This window comes from Eumetopias jubatus, unplaced genomic scaffold (genome assembly GCF_037043125.1).
Source record: "Eumetopias jubatus isolate StellerSeaLion01/CBP00866 unplaced genomic scaffold, mEumJub1_p1.0 scaffold_3, whole genome shotgun sequence".
Classification (NCBI taxonomy): domain Eukaryota; kingdom Metazoa; phylum Chordata; class Mammalia; order Carnivora; family Otariidae; genus Eumetopias; species Eumetopias jubatus.
In genome coordinates, this window is record NW_028274809.1 from 39,495,871 (window position 1) to 39,512,443 (window position 16,573).

General features: G+C 36.6%; 1 protein-coding gene across 2 annotated transcripts in view; it reads left to right on the forward strand.

Annotated features, from left to right (window-relative positions):
• Positions 1-16,573, forward strand: part of DNAH7 (dynein axonemal heavy chain 7) — a 249,121-nt gene that overhangs the window by 24,582 nt on the left and 207,966 nt on the right. For both annotated transcript variants that reach the window (XM_088022077.1, XM_028121645.2), the window contains exons 9-12: positions 4,776-4,959; positions 5,572-5,751; positions 10,067-10,339; positions 14,929-15,056. In XM_088022077.1, the coding sequence (XP_087878203.1) occupies positions 4,776-4,959; positions 5,572-5,751; positions 10,067-10,339; positions 14,929-15,056 (765 nt within the window). The remainder of the gene's footprint in view (positions 1-4,775; positions 4,960-5,571; positions 5,752-10,066; positions 10,340-14,928; positions 15,057-16,573) is intronic.

Genomic DNA, 16,573 nt, shown 5'->3' on the forward strand with positions numbered 1-16,573 from the left:
CCACATGCCCTGACAGTCACTAATACACTTTCTGTCCCCATTCTGAATATTTCATCTCTGTGGCATAATATAATATGTATCCATTTATGTCTGGCTTCTTACACTAAGCATGATGTTTTCAAGGTTCATCCATGTTATAGCATATATCAATACTTTATTCCTTCTAATGGCCAAATAATATTTCATTGTATGGATCTAACACATTTTGTTTATCCATTCATGGACATTTGTGTTGCTATTTTTTGTTTATTAGGAATAATGCTGCTATGAACATCTGTATAAACATGTTTTCAGTTCTCTTGGGTATATACCTAGGAGTAGAATTGCTGGGTTATATAATAACTCTATGGTTTTTTTTAGGAACTGCCACAGTGTTTCCCAAAGGTCTGTTAGATTTTACGTTCCTACCAACAATGAAGGTTCCAATTTCTCTACATCCTTGTCAACACTTGTTATTGTCCATCTTTCTGATTATATATAGTCATCCTAGTAGATGTGAAGTTCTATCTTATTGTGTTTTTGATTTGCATTTCCCTAATGACTAATTATGTTGAGCATCTTTTCAAATGCTTATTGTCCATGTATGTATCTTGTTTGGATAAATGTCTATTCGGATCATTGCTCCCTTTGTATTGAGTGATCTGTCTTTTTATTGTTGAATTGTAAGAGTTCTTTATATATTCTGGATACCAAACCCTCAGTTATATGATTTGCAAATATTTCTCCCATTATGTGGTTGATCCTTTCATCTTTTTGATAGGCACAAATTTGAGGCACAATTTTTTTTTTTTAAGTTGGCTCCTGGAACCCAACATGGGGCTTGAACTCATGACCCTGGGATCAAGACTTGAGCTGAGATCAAGAGTTGGATGTTTAACTGACTGAGCCACCCAGGCACCCTGAGGCACAAATATTTTTAATTTTGATAAAGTCTAATTATTTTTTGTATATTGACCTTGTATCCTGCAACTTTGCTAAACTTGTTTATTAGCACCAATATTTTTTTGGTGTGTGTAACCTTTATATCTTCTTTTTTATATAAGACTGTGTTATCTGCAAATAGAGATAGTTCTACTCCTTCATTTCTTATCTGCATTTCTTTTTCTTGTCCTTGCCTAATTGCTTTGGTTAGAATCTCCAGTAGAGTGTTGAAAAGAAGTGGCAGGGGTGAACATCCTTGTTTTGTTCCTGATGTTAGGGGAAGGCTTTCAGTCTTTCAGCATTTAGTTTTAGCTGTATATTTTCCCTTTATTAGGTTGATGAATTTCCCTTTCATTCTTAGTTTCTTGATTGTTTTTATCATACAATATGCAGATTTTGCTGCCAGATTGTTTTTTGTTGTTGTTTGCAGCTGAAATCATAATGGGTTTTTCTACTTTATTAATATATTACATTGGTTTTAATATACTGAACTAATCTTTCATTCCTGAGATAAATCCCACTTGACCATGGAGTGTAATTCTTTTTATATGCTGCTAGATTCAGTTTGCTCGTACTTTGTTGAGGATTTTTGTGTGTACATGCATAAGGGACTTCGGCCTGTAGTTTTCTTTTTCTTGTGATATCTTTGTCTGTTTTGGTATGAAAATACTGGCCTCAGAGAATGAGTTAGGAAGCATTCCTTTCTCTCTCTCCCTGTCTCTCTTTTTGGGCAGAGTTTGTGAAGGATTGGTGTTAGTTCTTCTTTAAGAGTTCTGTAGAACCTACTAGTGAAGCCTTCTTTTCCTGGGTCCTGGTCTTTTTATTTTTTGGAAAATTTTCTGATTATTAGCTCAGCCTCTCATTATAGCTCTATTCATGTTTTCTATTTCTTTTTGAGTCAGTTTTGGTAGTTTGTATCTTTATAGGAATTTGCTAGATTAATTTGTTGGCTTATGATTGCTTATTAAAGACCCTTTCTATTTTATTTTTTAAAATTTCTGTAAGGTGAGTGTTTATGTCCTCTTTCTCATTCCTAATTTTAACAATTTGAGCCTTTTTTCTTTTTTATCTTGATCAGTTTTGCTACAGGCATGTCAATTTTTCTAGTCTTTTAAAAAACCAACTTTTGGGACTGCTGATTTTCTCTATTTTTTTATTCTCTGATTTTTTTCCCACTCAAATCTTTATTTCTTCCTTTCTCCTTGTTTTGAGTTTAGTTTTCTCTTTTTCCAGTTTCTAGTGGAATTATAAGTTATTGAGTTAAGATCTTTTTAATTTTTAATATAGGTGTTGACAGCTGTAAATTTCCCCCTGGTCACTGCTTTTTGTGTGTTCTGTGAGTTTTGGTAAATGATGTTTTCATTTGCATTATCTCAAATTATCTTTGGATTTCCCTTGTGATTTCCTTTTTGACTGGCCATTTAGGACTGTGTTGCTTAATTTCTATGTATTTATAAATTGCCAGAGTGTCCTTCTGCTACTGATTTATGATTTTTTTTATGATCTCAATCCTTTTATATTTTTTTAGACTTAGGACCATCAACTATTCTTGATCTTCTCTCAGAAGCCTCTTCCATGTCTACTCCTTTCTATTTATTCCCACTGCAACTACCCTTGGCAGGCTCTTTTAGCCTCCCATGTAGCCTACAAACCACTGCCAGGTGAATCTTAACCCCTAATTCAGTGCTTCCCTTTTGTTGGCAAAATAAATCACCATTTCTTAACCTGCCTTTTAGGGTCTTCTGCAACTTGGACCTAATCTATCTCTTCCATTCTCAGGTCTGAAAAGACTTTCACCTTGGGCCATGTCTGGAGAAATAGTCATGTTAAATTAAACAGGACGTAAGTTCTAAAACTAGTCTGTAACTGTTAAGTGTTCAGTGGGTAAAGTCTCTTTTTTTAACCAATTATTGATTTTTAAAATAATTAGTTACTCCTTATTTGTTTTTATTTGTGGAATGGGAATTCTAGGAAAATTTGAAAGTTGTTTAGTTGTTTTCCTCTTAAACTCTGTGACTCTTAGCATTACCATCTTTGCACACATAATTATATCAAATTGAATCAGAGGTTAAGGAAATTAAACAGAACAAAAACCTCTTGAGTACCATCAGCAAAATATTATGATTCACACTATTTACAGTACTTGATGCAGCTCATCACTAGAGAAGCCTCTCTTCTGTCCTTCAGTACCCAGCTCAAATCACCCTTCTTCTATGAAATCTCTATTGTTACCTCTTAAAAAATGATCTCTTTCTTCTGAATACCTCCGACTCTTTATTCTCTTATAATTTCTTCCTTTTAGAATATGTATTTATGTGTTTGTCTTTTCCTCCCTCCATCAGCCTTAATAAGCACTTTGAAAACTGAGTAATATTTTGTACTAAGTGTTTTCTATATAATAGGGAGGCCTGTAAATATCTTTGGGACAATGAATAATTTTTAAAACATATTTTCTTTACTTGTCCTTTTTCCAGTTCTATAGCCCCAAACTTATTCCATCTCTTGTCTGAACGACTGGAAGTTTCTCAGTCCCCTTTCTTAATCTAGCATTGCTGTTCTCTACTTAGTATTTGTTACTTGTCCTCTTTATCTGTTACTTCAACAATGACATCTTACTGCAGAAAGATCTGCCATGGCTTCATTTTAGAGAGTGAGGCCATCCCAACTTACTGTGTTTAGCTCCCAAGTTCTGCAAAAGTCCTCACAGACTTTCTCCCACTTATTTCTTCCTATTTTCTAGGAAGAAATCTCTCTATTATCTCTATTCTAGACGATGAAATGATTAGATAAATTAACCCCACTTACCCACCTATATTTTCTTATTATCCTACTTCTACTTCAGATCCTTTCCTCACGGTCCTTCTCATTTCATTTCCATCCTTCAATGAAATTGTCATCTTCATTATAAAACCCTTCTCTGTTACTTAAATGGAAAATTATATCACAATCCTTTGAGTTTAAGACTGTTTTTCTGCTGTGACACATTGTCTTTGTTATTATAAGAGATAAGGGGTGATGTCATATCTTTTTATATCTCCCATGACACTGTTCCTAGCACATAGACACTAAACACATATTTGTTAAATGAATACATATATTTAAAATTTAGATCTTTCTTGAAGCGTTCAGACAACTCCTGAAAGTATGTGGACTCTGTTTTTTAAAGAATACATTATCTCTTATGAAGGAGGTATCAGTATTCCTTAGTTTTGTGGTGTTAGTGGTTTTATAAACTGAAAACTTGACTTATTATGTATCTATATGTGAATTTACTGTTTTCCTTTTATTACAAGGATACATACACATTTGAAACTTTGTTTTAAATCAGTCATTATTTCAGGATTTCACATTAAGGGAAATAAAATAATACACTTGATTTTATTGATTTATCTTGCTTTCAAGTCATTGTGAAACAGAATAGCTTAAAGTATCAAGTGGGTTGAACCAAGTAAGTTCTCTCTTGGTTTAATCAGCTATTTACATTTTAGCTTTAAACTAACAAATCCATTTCCTAAAGAACATTTTGGAGACTGGTGAGTAGTATTTTGTAATATCCAATAAATTTTTATTCAAAAAGTACAGGAAGCATAGTTTCAGGAGTTAGATTTATGTTTGTTTTCTTTTCCTCACAGCATCACATTGTTGAGTCATCTTCTATTGGCCGTGATTAAGATTGCTTTTCCTAGAAAAAGTGAAATATGCTAGTGTTTACAGTTCAGAGGGTGGATAATGTCAGTTAGCCATAGAGCTCTCAATGAAGACCTTTGGATGTCCAGAAGTTACTGTTAATGCTTAATGTAAAAGGAGTGATTCACTGGAAGTATTAACTTTTAAAAGTCTTTTGTGCTTTTAAGGTGGTTTCCAGAAGTGCAGAATATTTATTACCAAGGTAATAAAAAAAAGCAATTGCCAACTGGTGACAGTAGTGCCAAACTGGAATCTTTTTTCAACTGTGCCACTACGCTTATGACTTTACAGCTGCAAGAACTCACTTTGGTCTCCATGCAGGATTTCACAGACTTAATAGCACAACCACCAGTAAGTATGGTGCCGTTACACCAATATTCATCTACTTAATTTATTTTCAAGAGGAAAAAGATAAAAAAAAAAAAACTTTTAGCAGTGGAAGAGAAGGAAGCATATCTTTAGATCACTTACTTATTTAAAAACACTTAGTATCAACCTGAATATTCAAGATATATGAGTATCATCACATTGGTGAGGATTAGTGAAGAGAAGTCAAAACTCTTCTCATTGGGCAATTTGGGTCATGATGGCTGGGGAAGGTTTCTGTAAGGAACTCGTGTCTTTCCAGAAGAAGGTCCATTTAGAGTGTGAGCTGGGACTGGGAATGTGAATACTTTCTTGGGCTCTTGCTTGCATGACTCCAGAGCCCCACTGCTGTGCACATCCTCCTTTTTCTGGAACCTAGACCCTCTGGTTGATCTGTAGGCCTGGTGGATACTAGATACCAACACATCTAGCTGGGAATTGTTCTTGCTCTTTTTAATAGAGCTCCTCATTGGCTTAACTGTCTAGGGCATAAAAGGAAAGGTGAGTTCCCATGAGTTCTAATTGGGACCACTGCACTGCTTAGTCTCTCCCAATTCATATATATATTCACATACATGTGTACATTTTTTTTTGCAGGATTCTGTTAGAGCTTTCGAACATCCAGGTTTCATCATGAGGCTGATTCTTGAAAATGACACCATTAAGTTTGAACCTGAGTTCAGTGACTATATAGACATCCTTCTAAATGTTTATGATATCATGATTAAGGCTGTCAGTTTTGTGCCCAGGGTTGAGACAAAATTGTATTCCAAGTGGGTAAGTAATAAGGGTATTTTGATTGCTTGCATTTTCATGATGATATTCATTTCAAACAAATTCTAAAAGGTGTAGACCTGTATCCTCTGCTTTGCAGAATATAAATGGCCTGGTAACATTAGCTTCTAAGAAACTTTTAATTAAAAAAAATACTATTTTCCCATTATAGTATACCTAGTTTCTTAGGCTAGTCTTCCACTGGACTGAAATTTTTCTTAAGGGAAGGAATTAAAGTTGTGGTCAGGTTTAAGGCAGTCAATGAGTGTTTGCTATAGCACTCACACCATGTTGTAGACCTCCCTTATACTTCTCTAACTCTCTCAAACTGTCCTCCCTTTGATTACTCTCCTCATATGCCTTCTTCCATAAGCAGTAGTGTCTTTGTACTCTCATATCACAGATTCTATTTCCCTTCTCTCTCCGGCCATTAATTTAGCAAAGCTATGCTTTGCTATTTCAACAGCAGTTACTGTAGTCTAGTATACAAATTGAGCATGTCTGATAATTCCTTAACTTAAACGGTTTTCAAGCTTTGTAAGTCAAACCAGTAGCTTTCTTATTTCCTTTTTATTTTATTTTTTAAAAATATTATTTTAAAGAGAGCATATGTGCGCATGAGCTGGGGATGAGCAAAGGGGGAGGGAGAAGAAGAGAGAATCTGAAGCAGAGTCTGTCTTGAACACAGAGCCCAAAATTGGGCTTGATCTCACGAACACAAGATAGTAACCTGAGCTGAAACCAAGAGTTGGCCACTTAACTGACTGTGCCACCCAGACAACCCATCTTTTTTATTTTTAAAATAGTTCACAAATATTTCATGTACAGGAAAGCATCCAGACTAGTATGTAGTTTTAAGTGGTAATAAAGTTACCCCTGTGTACTTAGAATCTAACTAGAGAAATAGAATATTACTGATACCCTTAAGCTCTTCCTGCTCCCTACTGCCCTTCCCTGTTCACATTCCTCTCCTACCTTCTAGCAAAAGAATCACGATCTTGAATTTTGTAGTTATTAATCTGAAATTTTTTAGATACACTTACTACCTGTCTGCATATTCCTAAACAATTTCCATTTAGGTTTTCCATGTCTTTGTATATATGTGGAGTCATCTTATAATCAGTGACCTGTTTTATTCAACATTGTGATTGTGAAATGATCCATTGTGAGGATATCTTCATCATAGAGCTTCTAATTTTTTTTATTTTTATTTCCTAGGAATTCCATTAAATTCTTTGTCAAATAGGACTTGTCATTTTTGATCGTCTCGTATCTAGTTATATATTCATTACTCTTTTACTTCTCCATTTGCTGATCTGACTCTTGCTCATGGTGGTTTATTTCTGTGGGTGTTTTTCCTTGGTTATTATGGGCTTACACATGTTAAGAACTTCATGCAAGGAAGTCCTTAAGGCCTTAATTTAAGTTGGTTCCTCCAGAATTTGCATATTCTCCTGACAGTTACTCTGGAGGCCTCTCCAGACCAAGGACCATTTTTTAATAAACTTCTTGCTGAGGATTTTGTGGACAGCACTGGCAGTGTGAATGCTTACCCAAATCTGCACGAGGACAAGCTGGTGGCCACAAATTCTTAAGGTGACTGTCTTTTTTCTCCTCCACTGAAAAACAAGGTCAAAACAGGATATTTCCCTTACTTTTGCTCCCTCATTCAGAGGTACTGTCACCTTTCAGCATTCTGAAATTTTGTGTCACCTTTCAGTCTTCTTGGCTTTCTGTGGGTGTAGCCATTAGGACTTCCCTCCCTGCTCAGGCTTGAAGCTTTGTTTCCTAACTGCCATTCTGCCATCCCACACCCCTCCCCTGCACAGAGGCCCACCTTGCTAGAGACTCATTAAAGCAAAGCTTAGGCCACCAGGAATCAACAGTCTCTAGGGCAGTTGCTCACTTCTGCACATAATTACCTCTCAACTCATGTGTCCCCTCATGTTTGGCCCCTAGACTTTCCCTATTATTTTGCTTCCTTAGCTATGTATTATAAAAGTTATATTTGGCATTTTTTCCCAGCATACTTATGTGTTTTGAACTAAATAGTTATTTTCAGGTTATGTATTCCTCATGTTGCCATAAATAGAAGTCTCTGGAGAAATGTGGTTTACTTTGGCCTTTGTTTAATTTCAGTTCAGCTATTGCGTCTTTCTCCAGGCATACCCTGCCTTTTTTTCCAAGAATGATCTGCATGAGCTTATGAAACAGACAAATAGAACAAGTTAATAAGAGTTACCAGGCATGCTCTGAGTGGAGAAAAGTATTACCGTCATTTGAATGAATACAGTTACTTTGATTTAATGGTTATAAAATATGGCTCTAAGTTTCCTGGTTTCTAAAGTGAAGAGGAATATATGACAAGTTTTAACTGGGATTAAGCAGTTAATTTAAACTCCTCAGGTCTTCTTCCTGGTATCAGATTTTGAGAGAGAAGTCTTACATGGGGCATTATACATGGGGTAATAGTTCTGAAATCCTACATGTCAGCATTACCTAGTGACACTTTAAAAATACAAATCCACCACCACCACCTCTTGCCCCTAGAGATGTGGATTCACAATGATAGTTGGTTCTTAGAAATAGGTTGCCAGAATCAACTAGGGATATTTTGCTGTAATCAGTTAGGTTTGGAAAGAAGTGATATAGAAGGTACTTCGAGTAAGATGAATGAACGTGATTTCAGCGACCTTTGACAGCAACTGTAGAAGTGGAGTTCGTAGAGCAGTTCTTATCACAATCTTTGATAGAAACTGAAAGTGAAATTAAAATACATTTTTTTCCCCATGGAAGACAAACCTGCAAGGGGCTAAGATGCTGTGAGTCCAAGCGTATTACCATCTCATGATCTATTTTGATAGACTTTTGAATACTTGAGCTGTCTCATTCAAAATATCATTTCCCTTAACTCTTAATAGGAACTGATTAGAATTCACATCAAAAGCATACTTTCTAATATAGTTCTGATGTACTGGTATCCAGTTATGTTTAGAAAGATAGACCTATAGGCTGTAGACATTAGGCAGGCTGTTAATACGCTTAAGAAACTTTGTATAATGAATATTAATGAGCTTTGCTTTAGATCCAATAATTACATTGCATACAGTACATCATAGAGATTGCTTTATCTCAAAGTCCCCCTGCCCCCAGAAAAGATGGCACCAGGCATCTTCTGAGCCCAGGGATTAGGTAGTAGTGGTGTTGGTGGGATTCTCTAAAGTTCTCAAGAAGCGTCTAGTTCTAAGCTTTATGATTTCCTAAAATCCCCCTAGGGGGCATAGCGGGCAAATGTACCCTGGATACCTGAATAAATTATAGTTCTCTAAGGAATACTTTGATATTATCTAGTGAATGCTGTAGAATATCCACCACAGATCATATTTTTGTTTGTTAGAGTGAAAAATCCCTTCTTCTGAATGAAAGGTAGAGCATGTATATGTTTAAGTGTAACTTGATTCAAGATAATAAACCATGTAGGCACATTTATTTGCCCTCTTATTTGAAAAGAGGAAACAAGCTTTTGAGATCTGTTTGCTTATTAAAAATTGTTATCCATTCTAATGGTGTTAGCAGAATGCACATTTTGTAACCAGGGATTTTAGTCTGCTCAAGTTGCTGTTCACAGAATCAAAGATCAAAGGTCAGTGAATGAGTAAACAATCTTTCTTTGTTCTAGACAGATTACTCCTCAAGGTGAAAAAGTACTGCAATTGAAGAATATGATGATATGACATTGAGCTGGCTTTTTAAAAATAAAGTACAATGCAAGCACTACCTTATAAAGCTAGCATATACAATTGCACAAATAAAATGTGGATTTTGGTGTTTTTATATTCTCTTATTTTGTGTGTATTTTCAAGTGACAGTTCTTTCATCCATACAGAAAAACAAAACACAGCTAGGTAGCCTTGAAGGAAAAAAAAGTACATGAAACTTAGATATTCAATATACTGCCATTAGACTGAATATCTTTCTATAGAGATTAGAAAATCACAAAGAGGGGCACCTGGGTGACTCAGTCAGTTAAGCATCTGCCTTCAGCTCAGGTCATGATCCCAGGATCATCCTGGGATTGAGCCCTGCATCAGGCTCTCTGCTCAGTGGGGAGTCTGCTGCTTCCTCTCCCTCTGCCTGCTCCCCCTGCTTGTGCTCTCTCTCTGACAAATAAATAAATAAAATCTTTTAAAAAAAATCAAAAAGACCTTGTGAATATACATATACATATATATAGTAAGATTGGCATTTTTACAAAGATAAATGATATGGCTACCTTAATTTATTTTTTAAAATGAACATTATTTTTCCCTTTGCTTAGGAAAGTAAGTCTAAACCAACAACCTTGAAGCCAGTAATTCTGAGTGAAATTGTCGAAGCCCACAAAGAAAAGGTGAAGGAAGTAATAATGAGAGAGAGCGTGGCCCCTACCGAACACCTCAAACTCTATGACAAGTATGACTTTCTGATCACCAGAAAAGCTGAGCAAGATGTTGATGCTTTCCTGGAAGAAAATCATAGCTATGAGAAAATAATACAAGAAATTCACAAATACCAAAAACTAATAGAGGAGATACAATACACATCTAGAAAGGTAAACGATCCATTTTGTACTACTGTTCTTTGTAACTAATGATCTTTTCCCAGTTTTATTAGGATGTGTTTTTAGACCATACAGTGAAAGAATCAGACCGTTACTATCAACAGGGAAAGTATTTGTTGCCTTTCCATAAGCCAAGCATTGTGGGAAGCCCAGGATATATGGAAGTAGACAAAACAGGTTCTTGTCCTCATAGAGCTGAAAGTCTAGTACTTCAAGCCCGACTTGTAAGTCCTTTATATAATTTGACCCCTCAAAAATTCCAAGAACTTAATTTTTTTTTGCTTTAGTGTTTATAAGTCCTTCGGAAAATATGGTAATTACACCAAAATGTGATTACTTCTGTTCCAGAGGAGACTGGTGATTTAAGATTTTTGTTTACCCTTTTTTACAGTTTCCAAAATTTCCACCCTAAACATGCATTACTGTTTTGGACAGAACAGATATAACATTTAAATCCCCCACTCTTGATTTAGCAATAACTCGATTCTCCAAAGTTCTTATGTCCATTTTTAAATTTTATTTTAATATTTTTTTATTTTTATTTTTTTATCTTATGTCCATTGTTGTCGTGAAATACAATTGGCTTCCAAGATAAACTCTTTTTTTGTTTTTTTTTTAATTTTTTATTGTTATGTTAATCACCATATATTACATAATTTGTTTTGGTGTAGTGTTCCATGATTCATTGTTTGTTCATAAAACCCAGTGCTCCATGCAGAATGTGCCCTCCTCAATACCCATCACCAGGCTAACCCATCCCCCCACCCTCCTCCCCTCCAGAAACCTCAGTTTGTTTTTCAGAGTCCATCATCTCTCCTGGTTCATCTCCCCCTCTGACTTACTCCCCTTCATTCTTCCTCTCCTGCTATCTTCTTCTTTTTCTTTTTTCTTAAAATATGTTGCGTTATTTGTTTCAGAAGTACAGATCTGTGATTCAACAGTCTTACACAATTCACAGCGCTCACCGTAGCACATATCTTCCCCAATGTCCATCACCCAGCCACCCCATCCCTCCCACCCCCCACCACTCCAGCAACCCTCAGTTTGTTCCTGAGATTAAGAATTCCTCATATCAGTGAGGTCATATGATACATGTCTTTCTCTGATTGACTTATTTCACTCAGCATAACACCCTCCAGTTCCATCCACATCGTTGCAAATGGCAAGATCTCATTCCTTTTTATGGCTGCATAATATTCCATTGTGTATATATACCACATCTTCTTTATCCATTCATCTGTCGATGGACATCTTGGTTCTTTCCACAGTTTGGCTATTGTGGACATTGCTGCTATAAACATTGGGGTGCACGTACCCCTTCGGGTCCCTACATTTGTATCTTTGGGGTAAATACCCAGTAGTGCAATTGCTGGATCGAATGGTAGCTCTAATTTCAACTGTTTGAGGAACCTCCATACTGTTTTCTAGAGGGGTTGCACCAGCTTGCATTCCCACCAACAGTGTAGGAGGGTTCCCCTTTCTCCACATCCCCGCCAACATCTGTCGTTCCCTGACTTGTTAATTTTAGCCATTCTGACGGGTGTGAGGTGGTATCTCATTGAGGTTTTGATTTGGATTTCCCTGATGCCGAGCGATGTTGAGCACTTTTTCATGTGCCTGTTGGCCATTTGGATGTCTTCTTTGGAAAAATGTCTGTTCATGTCTTCTGCCCATTTCTTGATTGGATTATTTGTTCTTTGGGTGTTGAGTTTGATAAGTTCTTTATAGATTTTGGATACTAGCCCTTTATCTGATATGTCATTTGCAAATATCTTCTCCCATTCTGTCGGTTGTCTTTTGGTTTTGTGGACTGTTTCTTTTGCTGTGCAAAAGCTTTTTATCTTGATGAAATCCCAATAGTTCATTTTTGCCCTGGCTTCCTGTGCCTTTGGTGATGTTTCTAGGAAGAAGTTGCTGCGGCTGAGGTCGAAGAGGTTGCTACCTGTGTTCTCCTTTAGGATTTGGATGGACTCCTGTCTCACGTTTAGGTCTTTCAACCATTTGGAGTCTATTTTTGTGTGTGGTGTAAGGAAATGGTCCAGTTTCATTCTTCTGCATGTGGCTGTCCAATTTTCCCAACACCATTTGTTGAAGAGACTATCTTTTTTCCACTGGACATTCTTTCCTGCTTTGTCAAAGATGAGTTGACCATAGAGTTGAGGGTCCATTTCTGGGCTCTCGATTCTGTTCCATTGATCTATGTGTCTGTTTTTGTGCCAGTACCATACTGTCTTGATGATGACAGCTTTGTAATAGAGCTGGAAGTCCGGAATTGTGATGCCGCCAGCATTGCTTTTCTTTTTCAATATTCCTCTGGCTATTCGGGGTCTCTTCTTGTTCCATACAAATTTGAGGATTATTTGTTCCATTTCTTTGAAAAAAGTGGATGGTATTTTGATGGGGATTGCATTGAATGTGTAGATTGCTCTAGGTAGCACTGACATCTTCACAATGTTGGTTCTTCCAATCCATGAGCATGGAACGTTTTTCCATTTCTTTGTGTCTTCTTCAATTTCTTTCCTGAGTATTTTATAGTTTTCTGAGTACAGATCCTTTGCCTCTTTGGTTAAATTTATTCCTAGGTATCTTATGGTTTTGGGTGCAATTGTGAATGGGATCGACTCCTTGATTTGTCTCTCTTCTGTCTTGTTGTTGGTGTATAGGAATGCCACTGATTTCTGTGCATTGATTTTATAGCCTGCTACTTGACTGAATTCCTGTATGAGTTCTAGCAGTTTTGGGGTGGAGTCTTTTGGGTTTTCCACATAAAGTATCATATCATCTGCAAAGAGTGAGAGTTTGACTTCCTCTTTGCTGATTTGGATGCCTTTGATTTCTTTTTGTTGTCTGATTGCTGTGGCTAGGACTTCTAATACTATGTTGAATAGCAGTGGTGAGAGTGGACATCCCTGCCGCGTTCCTGACCTTAGGGGAAAAGCTCTCAGCTTTTCCCCATTGAGAATGATATTCGCTGTAGGTTTTTCGTAGATGGCTTTTATGATATTGAGGTATGTACCCTCTATCCCTATACTCTGAAGAGTTTTGATCAAGAAAGGATGCTGTACTTTGTCAAATGCTTTTTCTGCATCTATTGAGAGGATCATATGATTCTTGTTCTTTCTTTTGTTAATGTATTGTATCATGTTGATTGATTTGCGGATGTTGAACCAGCCTTGCAGCCCAGGGATAAATCCCACTTGGTCGTGGTGAATAATCCTTTTAATGTACTGTTGGATCCTATTGGCTAGTATTTTGGTGAGAATTTTTGCATCCATGTTCATCAAGGATATTGGTCTGTAATTCTCCTTTTTGATGGGATCTTTGTCTGGTTTTGGGATCAAGGTAATGGTGGCCTCATAAAATGAATTTGGAAGTTTTCCTTCCATTTCTATTTTTTGGAACAGTTTCAGGAGAATAGGTATTAATTCTTCTTGAAATGTGTGGTAGAATTCCCCTGGGAAGCCATCTGGCCCTGGGCTTTTGTTTCTTGGGAGATTTTTGATGACTGCTTCAATTTCCTTAGTGGTTATAGGTCTGTTCAGGTTTTCTATTTCTTCCTGGTTCAGTTTTGGTAGTTGATACATCTCTAGGAATGCACCCATTTCTTCCAGATTATCTAATTTGCTGGCATAGAGTTGCTCATAATATGTTCTTATAATTGTTTGTATTTCTTTGGTGTTGGTTGTGATCTCTCCTCTTTCATTCATGATTTTGTTGATTTGGGTCATTTCTCTTTTCTTTTTGATCAGTCTGGCCAGGGGTTTATCAATCTTGTTAATTCTTTCAAAGAACCAGCTCCTAGTTTCGTTGATCTGTTCTACTGTTCTTTTGGTTTCTATTTCATTGATTTCTGCTCTGATCTTTATTATTTCTCTTCTCCTGCTGGGTTTAGGCTTTATTTGCTGTTCTTTCTCCAGCTCCTTTAGGTGTAGGGTTAGGTTGTATATTTGAGACCTTTCTTGTTTCCTGAGAAAGGCTTGTATTGCTATATACTTTCCTCTCAGGACTGCCTTTGCTGTATCCCAAAGATTTTGGACAGTTGTGTTTTCATTTTCATTGGTTTCCATGAATTTTTTAAATTCTTCTTTAATTTCCTGGTTGACCCATTCATTCTTTAGTAGGATGCTCTTTAGCCTCCATGTATTTGAGTTCTTTCCGACTTTCCTCTTGTGATTGAGTTCTAGTTTCAAAGCATTGTGGTCTGAAAATATGCAGGGAATGATCCCAATCTTTTGGTACCGGTTGAGACCTGATTTGTGACCTAGGATGTGATCAATTCTGGAGAATGTTCCATGGGCACTAGAGAAGAATGTGTATTCCGTTGCTTTCCAAGATAAACTCTTGAAGGTGATTTACCCAGAAGATGGTTAGAAAATACAAATGAGCATTTAGAAAATCCTTCCTGCATCATATTAAACACACACACACACACACACACACACACACACACACACACACACACACACCCCGAATCTTGTTAGATCACATACAAAAAAAAAAAACCAATATTGTGAGAAAGGCAAAATTGTGGGAACCTTTTATTTTCCTGTTCATTAAACTTTTCATACTTAATGTTGCAGACTGTTCGTTTAGGAATGTTTGAAATGCACTGTGAGGAATTAATCAGAGCTTTGGTGAAGCGAGCAGAAATTATCTGTGGAAAACTTATAGCTAAAATGTTCCGAGATCATCAGGAAGTAAATACAAGGTATTTACGTGATACTGATTATTTTTTTTCCAGGGGGATGTTAGAATCAATTGTCATTCAAATAAAGTTATGGATTAGAACAGTGTCATCAGTGACCCCCCAAGAAGATAATGCCAAACTTATTTCTACTTGGCTTTGTTATTTTATGATTATTATTAGTTTTTCACCACAAATGCACCCTCCTGATTGCCTGATACAAGGTGGTATTAAAATGTGTTTGCAATTTTTTTTGCTCAAGTCAGGTGGGTGTTCTCTAACATCACTAAGGTTTTAAGTTTTAAGTTTGTATAATCAGTACACAAAATGGATTTTCAAAGTGGATTTACCCAATAGTTGTCCTGGGTCCTAATGGATCCTCAAATTTTGAACTTGACTCACTGTGATTATTCTTCAAGGCCCTGATAACTTGTTGTCTTAACTAAAAACTTATTTGTTGACTAACCTGGAGATTTTGAGGAAAACTGGCTCATGTTAAGTAAACTCACAGAATACTAAGGTGTAAAGCAGAATACCTGCGTTTATTTAGGAAGGAGGTTGAACTAGTCTTTCAATAACTGGTGTTAGTGTTCTGGGAACCTCTTTTCTGTTACAAGCTACATGGGAAATCCCCCGACATAATCAAATTTTGTAATGGTTCTGGTATTACAGGAAAGATAAATCATTAAAAAGAATATTCAGGCTGTATAAAAGCCTGAAGGAAGTGTGTAATAGGCACAACAGTAGGTGCTTATACTCTAAATATGAACGTAACTGCTGAAGAAAGTTACAGTCTTAAGGGGAAATAGACAGCATCCTTTCTTGATCAAAACTCTTCAGAGTATAGGGATAGAGGCTACATACCTCAAATAACCAGTAAATTATAGTAGGACTCAGTAAATACTGTAGTGAGCCACAGACATAAAACAGAGAAGGACATGATTAATTTCTTTCACGGTGGAGGTCGGGCAAGTGGGGAAAATCAGGGAAAGTTACAAAGAGGAAGGTGATATGTGAATTCATTTTAGAGGATGAGTAGTGGGAGTCTACCAGGTGAACAATGTAAATAAAAGAATTCCAGGTAGAAAAAGTAGCATGTAGAAGGGTGTGAGGTGTGAAAATGGCACGGTATTATTTTAAGAACTGGGACTGATCTGTGTTGCTTTCACAGACACGGGGAGGAAAGAGGAGTGAGGGGTAGGGCTGAAGCAGGAGAGTACTCATATAGCTTTTCTAGGAACCAGAATCCTATACTCAACTGTAAAAGTACTTTTTCCTCTAAAGGTTCTGGAAGAATAGTGAAAATGTCTTTTACTTGTAGCTTTTCATGCTGAGTAAAATATTTATTTTAATTTCATAGCTCTTTTCCCTGCCTCCTAACTGCCCTCTGAGCCCATGCCGATTCTACTTTTTCCCTCTTTCTCATAATTGTGCTTCTCACCACACTCACTGGATGTACAAAGGACATATCAGGAATATTAGAGGACCCATCAGATACGAGTGCCTCAACTTCTTGCCCCTCCGTGTCTCAACTCACCTCT